The 10,986-nt window shown below is 38.3% G+C and overlaps 1 protein-coding gene across 5 annotated transcripts in view; it reads right to left on the reverse strand.

Moving 5' to 3' along the window:
• Positions 1-3,031: 3,031 nt before the first annotated feature.
• Positions 3,032-10,986, reverse strand: part of LOC116694089 (contactin-1a) — a 78,716-nt gene continuing 70,761 nt past the window's right edge. For 4 of the 5 annotated variants that reach the window (XM_032523560.1, XM_032523558.1, XM_032523561.1 and 1 more), the window contains exons 19-24: positions 9,313-9,547; positions 8,243-8,346; positions 7,812-8,001; positions 7,554-7,666; positions 7,293-7,449; positions 3,032-5,361 (exon numbers count right to left, since the gene is read on the reverse strand). In XM_032523560.1, coding sequence (XP_032379451.1) covers positions 5,285-5,361; positions 7,293-7,449; positions 7,554-7,666; positions 7,812-8,001; positions 8,243-8,346; positions 9,313-9,547 — 876 coding nt within the window. In that variant the 3' untranslated portion in view covers positions 3,032-5,284. Of the gene's footprint in view, positions 5,362-6,293; positions 6,440-7,292; positions 7,450-7,553; positions 7,667-7,811; positions 8,002-8,242; positions 8,347-9,312; positions 9,548-10,986 lie in introns of those variants that run through there. The other variant, XM_032523559.1, reaches the window with a different exon arrangement.

The following is a 10,986-nucleotide window of genomic DNA, read 5'->3' on the forward strand; positions in this document are numbered from 1 at the left end:
ATATATATATATATATATATATATATATATATATAATATCAATGGGATGTTATTGTGCCTCATCTTAATCCTATTACATTCATTAAGTTTACCTCTGGAACAGTTTCTGCAGTGATGGCATGTCAGTGAAACTTTGATGATCCTTCAGTGGTTAAACCCTGGCTTGTAACACAATATCTGCATGAAGACCTTCACTAATAAAGCCTTCCTGCATGAGTCCCGGCCAGTCTTACGCTGACACAGCATGACATATTGCAGGCATCTCAGAGAGGGGTCACGTTTCAGGTCTCCCAGCAGCAGCAGTCTGGTTCTGGTCTACTGTGCACCACTTTAAAGTATGTTTTGTGTTGTCTGAGCTGTCAAAGAACAGGTGTAGATTTACAAAGACAAAAGCACAAACTGTCCTGGGACTGCCCACCTGTCTGCAAAAACACATGCTCAAGGAGGTCAAAGTAGTGTATTTTTCTTCCATCCAGTTGCTGCAAAATGAAATTGTAGCACTTTAAATAATATTATTTAATATAACTTTATAATGTGACATTAAATTAAATCTTTTAAAAATCAACGGTCAGCAAATAGCTATATTTCCAGAACTGTATGAGTTTAAAGTCTGAAGGATAGGATCCGGAGGAGCAGTCAGACCGAATCAAGCGGCAGCCTGTGAGTGTGTTTTGGGGGGAAAGTGTTACACCGCCACCTGGGATCAGACCTATCACACAGGCCATATGCTTGGACCGATAAGCCTCTGAAAAAAAGTTCTCCATCTTTTGTTCCCTCTGTGAGCTGATTTCAGTAAATAACCATTAAGACCCCTGTTTGAAACGGAGAGATGACCTAAAGCTCAATAAGTATCTAAAATCTGATTCATTTGGTCTGACCTAATCCATGAAGAGAAGTGATACCAATCTGCTTTTCATCTGCTGGATACCCGATAGGAGACAAAACTCCAACAGCTGTTTCTGCCTAGAAAAACTAGACATTGACAGCCTGCCTTATCTGTAAGGGAGGACAGATTGAATCGCTATCTGATATAGTTAAAGAATAGCTTTCTCCTGGAGACAGACATGGTTGAAATCCACACATAAATTGAGCACTTGACTGGAAGATACTCATGAATCATAAATTATGCTCTAGTTTCTCTTATTTGGTTTGTGAGCACTGAAACATTTCTATGAATATTTCACACATAAGTAGTCTAAAGTTATAGGATGAAATACCTAAGTCCCAAGGCAGCGATGACTACAGATAGAAGTGATCAAGTGTTTTTTTTTTCTTCTAACATGGTGCAAAAAGCACCTGTGACCACCAATTGTCTGACCCCAGTGGAGAGTCTGTCTGAATTTGATAGCACTCACTACAACGTTTGACATTGCTTTGTGTGTATGTTTAAAGGGAAACTGCCGAACTGGAAATATTCTCCTGGGGTGTGTGTAACACTGGCTTTATTGAATGGACTTCCAATGTTGCAATAACGTCAGTATTTCAGACTTAATTCATAATTTATTCACCAGTGAACTCGGGCTGACTCACTGTGAACTAAAACTTATAACAGGGAATTTCTCATTACATTGTCAATCTTTATTTAGTGGACTTAATATGATAAAGATCAAGATCGTGTGATGTGATTGAAATTTCTAGCCCGTCTACTCAGTGGACCCTGCGGTGAGATTTTCTTTTTCTCAATGCTGTTTCCAACATCAAGAGTGAACTTTTGGACCTCAACTCCATCTGTTGCTGACATTTTGTGATATGATCAAAATCTCCCAAACTAAATAGAATTGTGAGATAGTTTTTCCATGACTAGTATTGCTCTACACAAGTCTATCATAGCAAAGGCAAACTTTGGTTAAATGTACTGGAATATTGTTGGAATATGTACTGTTATTGTACATTATAGCAATAAAAAGTGACTGTAGTAGTTGGTGTAACATAGTGTATTTCATTTATGGTTTGTTTTAGTCATCCCCTGTTTTAGTCATTAATATCTGCACTCACTTAGACTCAAAGTCATATTTGAGATTGAAACTCCATTATAGTATTGAAGTCAGTGGTGGAATGTGAATGAGTACATTTACTTCAATAGAACTTTCATCTTCTTGTACTTGAGTATTTCCATTTTATGTTACCTAATGCTTTTATATTTCAGAGGGAAATATTGTACTTTTCACTCCACACACTTATCTGACACCTACTAGTTGCTTAATATGGTCATACTATATATATCTTAGTGCATTCATACACACTGTTAATACTATACTGCTCATACTGTATATATCTAGTGTATTCATACCCCTTACTGTTTATTCCACAAGCTATTTATATATTTTATCTGTATATACTTTGTATATTACTTTGAACTTCACTGCTTTTTCACTTCTTTTATTGTCTTAGTACCTATAGCAACAATAACGTTTTCTAATCTAATCAATTTGGCAGATAAATCTATCCATCCATCTTAATCTGCTTATCAGGTATCGGGTCGCGGTGGCAGCAGCTCCAGCAGTTAAATATTTTACAAATAATATTTAAAAGAAGCTTATAAAATATGATTTGTAGAACAAACTTCCCAACAACAGCATTTAGGAAAGTAGCACTACTTCAACAAGCTCTAAAAAAAAATTGGTACTCCTTTCCATCAATGCATGCTTTATAAAGAGTAAAAAGTTGTGATGAATGGCTTCATTCATATTTCTTAAGAAGTTTAATAGGGACAATGTTTGTGTGGTCTAGTTTCTGTTTTTGGCCATTCTGTATGAGCAGTTGTACTTCTAATTATGATATTAAACCACATGTTGCTGATAAAGATGTACTTTAGTAAAATAAAATGGTGTCTTTTACATTTTTGCATTGCCCCATCTTCCACCATGGACTGTAAACCTGACTCACACCAGAACTCAGACAAAAGTGCTCTCACCCTCACAGTTTTTAGCTGCATTTACTGCTGCATTTCATTTTTAGAGTAAAGTCACAATGTTGAGTACTCACAGATAAAGAAAAATCCTTGCAAAACAACATAGAAAACACCAGAGCACTTTAATAGTTAACTACACTTTTATTGTTCCTTGTCCAGCCAATAAGAGGTTCCAGTTTCATACCTCACAAGTGCTGTTCAAGTCCAGTGAAGCACTGAACTTCCAGCAAACAGCCAAACATGCTGCCATTGCCACCAGTGATGCTATCAAATCCCCAACATCGTATGTGCGGAACTGCAGGACCAATTTTTGAACTTGAATGAGTGAGATTCCTTTTGTCAGATTAAGATTTTTTTCTCTAAAAATCATCTCCCCAGGACTTCATATGAGATAACTGGCTTAATGAAGCTTAGCAGCTAATGCACATATTAGGCTCACTGTAGATCTACACTGTCTCTGGCGTAAAGGGATGCCACTCATATAAATGGAATGTATTTTAATATGAAGCTGAGAGGTTGAGAAGTTGCTTTAAAGTTGATTTGTTCCAATGTCATGCATGTTAGAATGTAGAGCCGCCGCTTCATCCCAAAATGTCAAAGTTCAAGGCATTCATGCATTTGGCAACTCTTTTTATGATTTGTCGCATGAAGGAAAACTGGGAAAAGCACTTTGCGGTGGATGTTGATATAGTCACATTGTAGAAGCATGGCCAGCATCAATCACACAAGAATGAATCGGAGAAATTCAAAACGCAGCATTTGTTCCTCCATTCAAGGGAAATAAAATTTTAAACTGTCCAACTAAAGATGGGTCATGGCCTTCAAATACAATAATCATAAAAAAAGACAACAGTTGATACTGTTTATATATCTCTGATCACGTCATTGAAAAGACAAAAATAATGCAGTGGAAACAACTTCATGAGCTTTTGATGAGCTCTCGGAGCTGACATAGATGGCTTTACTTTTCTTCTGTTTGTACCAGATAATGGAAAATGACTGTTATAGGAGCTAGGCAAGTTGTCTTATTAGAAAATATAAAGTAGCCACACATACATTGCACAATTATTGGAGGGCATGAGCATCGCTACCGTTCACTATAACTGTAAATAGTGACTCTTACACAAAGCCATAAACGAGAGAGATGAAATGAAAATGTTTACACTAAATAAAATGCCAACATTCTTTACAAAGCACCAGCAGTTACCACTGAGGTCCTAATGATACAGTAAACAACAACAGCTTTTTCTTTTGTTCAGGTTTAGTTCAATAATGACCCAGATGTTGTGGCAAAGCCTTGATCACTGCACAGTTGTACAACTATAACCAGAGGTGGCAAGCAATCAAAATAACCACTGTCACACAATGTTTGCTGCAGTTTTGCATTTGAAACTGCATCTCTGATATGTTGTTTGTAGTTCACTTCCTTGTTCCTATGTTTTGCTTTACATTCAGTTTTGCAAATATGGACCCATGGGCCTAGACACTTTTGAACCATGTCAAACTCTTTTTCCATGTAACAATGTCAACATGCACACAATTTGAAAGTGGTATTCTATCAATAGAGCTCATGTTATGATTTGTGAATAAGCACTGATTGCAGGTCAAACCAATCCAGTTTTTCATCAAATAACATCCATAGTATATTAGGTAGCAAAACAATATTAATTATTGGATATATTATTTCAGCATGACATAAATTGCTCTTTCTTCTAAGATGTTTGTTAATAAAAAATCCAGTATGAAAGAATGAGATTTGCTTTGACCTTATCTCTGTAACAAAGGGTGTGCTTCATTTTAAAAAGAAAATAGAAGAAAATGCCACTGAACTGCAAGTAAAGAGACAAAGTCATTTTTATAAACTCATACACTTATCCTTCACAGCTACTTGTTTACCTTATACTATGCACTGTGGCGTAGATTTTCTAAATTATGACACATTACATGAAGCCCACATATCTGAACTGACAACTTCTTTATCTACATAAGGTTGACTTCATGATGTTAAAAGACTTAGCAGCCAACCTTAAGTCTAATGTTCACACTTTCAGTCATGATCCATTTTCAAACAAGTGATTGTGAAAGATAAGTGCAGTCGTTTATATAAGGCATATTTAAAAAGTTGACAGAACTCCTTTTACACTCCTCCAAAGAGGCTTTTTGTGGATAAATAAGGGATGTCTTTGTCCATTTCCAATTTTTCCTTTTCTGTGTCTATTTCCACAAACATATTCCAGAGGGGAAGAGTTGGAATATGACGTCCCAGGTTATGGGGTGGAACCAAAAGATTGTGGAAAGAGTCCCAAAGTTCTCAAAGGCGTCAACCATAAAGAGTCTACTTCACAGAAAGTGAAGACAAAGATGGCGCTACATTCAGAGGTTCAGGCAGAGGAGAGCCACCAGGAGCAGGGAGAGTACGTTGAGAGACGGGGCACATAGGACACTTCCACCTGAGAGACACACAGAGATAAAGGTATATTAGATTTTGCATAAAATAGACCTGCACCGACAGTCAAATTTGCTGCTGATTTGAGGAAAAAAATATAGGTCCCACAAGTTTCCAGCTTTCATCCATAAAACTAAAGACTGTGTGAAGTGTGATATTTTACCTATCTGTGTAGAGATCACCTTAAATGCCCACCCCATTTGTCATTGCCCTGCATTTGAAATCCTCCATGGCTTAAATTCCCGGGTCTGTGAAATCAAGCTGTCAGTAGGTCTGGACTGAACGATAACAGATAAGGAAAACCACATGAGGGGTATACTCTACTCATCAAGATCAATTACAGAGGCTTAAGGCCTTCTCTATCCAGTCAGCATACCTGTCAGTCCATCAGCCAGTGGGGGATTGAGTCGGGGGGTATCAAAGCTTTAGTCACGGGCCGTAAAGTTTCCCATCTTAGCCCTCCAATCTAAGGTACTGTATGAAACCTGAAGTGACAGCTCTGCTCTGGCCCAGGGAAACCTCGGGCTGTGACAAATGATAACCTACTGCCAACTTTGAACCTTGTATAATCTCACAGCAAATGGCAGGCCAGGAATAAGCAGTCACAGTGTGTTACCTTAGCACTATGGATTTAAAATGTGATAGCTGAAGGCTTTCTTTATTTATGTTCCCCTGATGAAACTAAACGGTCGTATTTTTTACAAGAGATAACTCTCACTCACTAAATTTCATTTCAGGATGCCTCATTCTTCTAAATTAGTAAGTCATAAAGTGCCATCTGCTTTTCTGCCACACACTTTTTATATTGTAACACTTTATTAGAAGGAGGATACATGTTTACTGAAAAGAAAAAAACCTTAAACACCAAATCCAACTCAGGCATCTAAATTGTACCTTAAATCTCAAAATGTCAAGATTGGCTTTGTGGTTCATTTTGCAGACTTTCTATGCATTAAGTTGTGCCTTTGTTCAGCAGCTTTAAAAGGGTCCACATGCATGCACATGTCTTTTTTTCAGTAGAAACTTAACTAAAAATCTGCCTTTTCATTTAGTCAATTTAACAAAGTAAAGCTGTCAGGTACCCAAAAGACAACAAACATAACAAAGGCACTTATATGAATGTTTAAATCTTTAGGCATAATCACAATTCTAGGTTGTTAAAATATATGTCTTATTTTGTCTGTAGGTGGTGTAAAACCAGTCAGAGAGCCGATAGCAAAAGGCAAAGAGTGGAATGTGATTGGGACAATGAGGGTCATCATTCATTGATGCCAAGCTCAGGTGAGTGATTATTAAATCTCCTAACAACAAATCATTTTACCAGTACTACCTGGGATGTGCTCAACTCACAGTAACATAACAATTGTTTCCTTCTTTAATATTCCCATTTAGTCTCTGGCTTTAAAAGTTTCCATTTAGGGACTGCTTTATTTTAATAACTTTAATAACTACTTTGTGTTATATATGGCCCATTAGTCTTCTTCACGATTTCTATACACATGAAATATCTATTTATGTCTTTTTGCTTTTGAAAAGTTATTTATAACAGGAGAAATTAGTCTACGGAGCCCCGGAGGTGACATGGAGGAAACAACGAAGAAAAAAAACTGGGGACTAACACTTTTGTGTGATCTTGACTTCGGTTTTTGTTTTGTTTTCCTGCATTAAACTTACTTTCATGGAGGAAAAAAAAAAACAAAGAAAAAATTACTAAAAAAACAAAAAAAACATCTTGACTTTCAAATTCAAGATCTCGAGTTTAGTGTTTGTCCCCAATACATGTTTTTTTCCTTCTTTTTTTCCCCCCTTCATGTCACTTCCAGGGCTCCATGCTAGTCCATGTTTTATTGATATGGAAAAAACAAGGATAATGACTGTTATTGCTCATATGCTACATTATTGTGAATGAAGGGGACAAGTGAGTCTGTCTGTTACCTGTGATGTTGACTTGTGCCACAGCCCCATCTCCGCCCTCTGTGTGCGCCCGGACCTCCACCACGTAGTTCCCATCTGTGGGCAGGAGAAGGTCTATGCTCTGCTTACTGGTTGTGTACAGAGTGCCTGTGGAGTGGCCCTGCTGCCTGCACAGCACCTATACACACATATCATTGAAAAGAAATGTAAAGTGCCCAGCAGCTGTTTTTTTCTTTCAGAGAGATTATAATCTGTATAAAATAAATGTAGACTTGTACTCACTTTGTAACCATCCACCGGTGACTCGTTAGCAAGTGGTTCCACATGTTCCCAGACAATATTTACTTTCCGGCCCTTTAATTTTTTCCCAGCTATTCTGGGAGGTCGACTTGGAGCTGTTAAAAAACACAAAAACAGTAAAGAATAGCAATTGTGTTAAAATAACATAATTGTACATAAGGCCTAAATATAGCTTTAAAATACATGTTGTTTTCCATGATCCCTGCTGGTCAATACTAAACTGCTAAAAGCACAACATACGGGCTTTCTTGGTGTAGATCTGGAGATGCTCGCTGGCCGGCCCAAATCCTGCAGAGTTGTAGCCCCGAACCTCAATAAGATAGTGGGAGTCAGGCTTCATACTCTCCAGCCTGGTGTGGTTCTCACTGCCGGGTACCACTACCCTCTGGGCCCGCCCCTCACTGTCTTCCTGATTCCTCCAGTACTTCACCTGGGACACAGAGGGACAGAGGTGAGATGGCTGGGATCCAACATCAGCTTGGCTTTGCCTTTACAGCACTTATACAAACTGGTTAATACCATAGGTAGAGGGAAGTACAAGTAAATAAGTAAATTAGAAATAGGTACAAGCTAATTTATAGTTAGAATTTAAATATAGTAGTTTAAACCAAATCAAAAGTCACAGTTAAAGACATGAGCCAAGCTGTAATACATCTCACGTTTCTACTGACCTGGTATCCATCGATATTGCTCTGTGAGAGAGGCAACCACCAAACTATGGCTTCTGTGGCAGAGAGAGCTCTGCCGTCAACACTTACAGGAGCTTCAGATGGAGCTGAAGAGATACACAGAGCCTTTCAGAGCTAATTGTTATATTGCATACTCAAACCTAGCATATTTTATATGTTGAAACAAGTGGATCCTATAACAGAATCATGAACTAGTGTTTTGTATATGTGTCTACTGGATGTACTAATGCTATTTTTCTTTAAGTGGTGCTCAATCATTATATTAGTAATTTCAATTAATCACTGTAAGGAACAAGTGAAGTGGCCCACTTCCTTCACTAGGCCATTAAATACTTTTTCATGACTTATGGGCCAGTTATACACTTTGTAGGCTGTCCCTGCCAGGAAACTGTCCCTGAATGTGAGATTGTCATGCTGGGCCTTGAACAAACAACCCATCAAATACTGTCATTGTGTTTCACACAGAAACAAACTCCAAAAAAACAATACTGCACAACCAGCATGCACACAAATCCAAATGGTCACACCCCTGGGGGCAGTGCACTTCTACAAGCTTAGCTATAAAATCCTAGACACTCAAAAGGAAAGCGTTCCTAAAGTTGGTTACCATGGCAACGGGGCATCTCTGTAACCCGTCATGTCTGATTTGCCAGTGGTTATCTCCACTGTCTGTCAGTGGAAGTTAATAACTAGGCTAAATGCTTTGCATCCTTGGGCAAATTATCAGCTTTCTGGTTCATGCTACATAGATCATGATAATCCCCTCGCAAGGAAAGACGGTGAGAGGGGAAGATGGGTTCACTTTCAAGGGGTATTAAAATTCCTCACAACTTTACATGAGAACTCCTATTAAATGAGTCCTACTCCATTGAAAACCCTGCTGGTAATAAGTAGCTGACACTGACAGATTGAAATAGCAGAGTGTTGGCATATTGAAGAATTCCTCATCCAAACAGGCCCAGGTTGATCTGTGACATTGTTTTGAAATCAGTTTGGCACAATTTCCCTTTTATGCTTCAGCGTTGAGAGCAGCAAATCTTTTCAGTGCTTACCGTCCTGTGCAGAATAAATGATAGCTGTTAGGCTAAAGGGTCCCTCTCCTTTGCTGTTGAAGGCTTTGACTTTGACATGAAACTCTGTTGATGGAGGGATGGAGGGGTCTTTGTGGACATAACGCTTGGCCTGCGGGTCAGCAACCGTCACCTTACTCCACTCGTGTCCATCTTGTGGTTTGAAGGCCACAATGTAGCCAAAATTAGGCCCATAGTAGTACTGTGGCTGTACAGGCTGATGACAAAAACATCAAATATTACTTTAATGTTTCATCTAACACACCTCTCAAGCCTGCATATGAATTACAACTTAATCCTGTTAGAGTTCACACTATAAATATCGTGCATCATTCACTGCTTGTGCTATATACTATGGATAACACAAATACTCAAAAAAAGCCATTTCCATTAATTAGATAAAGGTACATACTGTTCTGTAAAAATGACTGAATAGCAAATGATACAAAAAGTTGGGACACTTTGCTGGCTCATCCCTCTTGATCTGTCTTAACGCCTCATTTCCTTTGTTGGCACTCTGGCTTTATTTTCACACCATATATCCAGTAAGACATGCCTGCATTAGGCACTGTAAACACATTGCCCCATCCTCCAGCTGCTCAGGAATTGAAAAGCCATGCCTCAGCTAACCATAAGGCATTTTACCTCTGAGAGCTAATTTATAAACCATTGCAGCAGGGCAGTGGAGGAGAAGGATTCAGTTCAGTCATTGATTTTGTTGATATTGATTGTTTTGTTTGGTACAAAGTATGAGACTATCCAATGCTTTAGTTCCTCTATATCTTCTCGGGTGTGCTGGTCTTAAGTACAACACTTCTCTGCCATTCATTGCATATGTTGTTATACTACGCGGTTTGTCCTCTGGAAACATATTGTTAGCATGCTTTAAATTCATGCAGCACCTTTTATTGTCAAAAATAGGGCCCTAAAAAAGCTGTTTTGCCGAAACATAAAACGAAGTTGAAATAAATATAAATGGTGTCATGAGCATTTTTTTATATCTCCCTTTATAAGTTTTCCCTCAGTTTTTTATTGTCAAAATTATGTCTGTTCCCATTTTGTTGTTCTGGTGTGTTACTTTTTCTTCTGTGAAGCATTTTGCAACTTTGTTTTAATCTGTGCTCTAAAATAAATGTCATTATTATTATTATTATTATTGTTATTATTATTATTATTAGTAGTAGTAGTAGTAGTAGTAGTATTATTAGAAAATAAAAAAACACTTAAAATGTGCCTAAGGTGAGTGATGGCAGCAGGTCTCCTTTCTGTGAGCTTTAAAGGTCCCATGACATGGTGCTGTTTGGATGCTTGGGGCAATTCAGCCTTGGGGCAGAATAACAGCCACTAGACCAACCTTGCCATGACCAGCCTTGACCAACTGCCGCTTTGCACATTTGAAAGCCATGATGTCTCTCTCTCATGGGTGGGCCAAATTTCTCTGAGCAGGTAAAGCAGAGAAAGGGGAGGTAACCTATGGTGACCAAACGGCCTCTTTTGCCCAGACATGTCAACTTTTTCGTACTGTCCGGGGTCGGGGGGGTTTATAAATTTATGAAAAGGTCCGGTTTTCACTGTTTTTCATGAGACCATTATAAGCGTGTACTTAAATTAACTGGCGTTTTGCACACAATACTACGGTACTTTGTTGCGTGACGT

The sequence above is a fragment of the Etheostoma spectabile genome, chromosome 8 (genome assembly GCF_008692095.1).
Source record: "Etheostoma spectabile isolate EspeVRDwgs_2016 chromosome 8, UIUC_Espe_1.0, whole genome shotgun sequence".
NCBI classification, from domain to species: domain Eukaryota; kingdom Metazoa; phylum Chordata; class Actinopteri; order Perciformes; family Percidae; genus Etheostoma; species Etheostoma spectabile.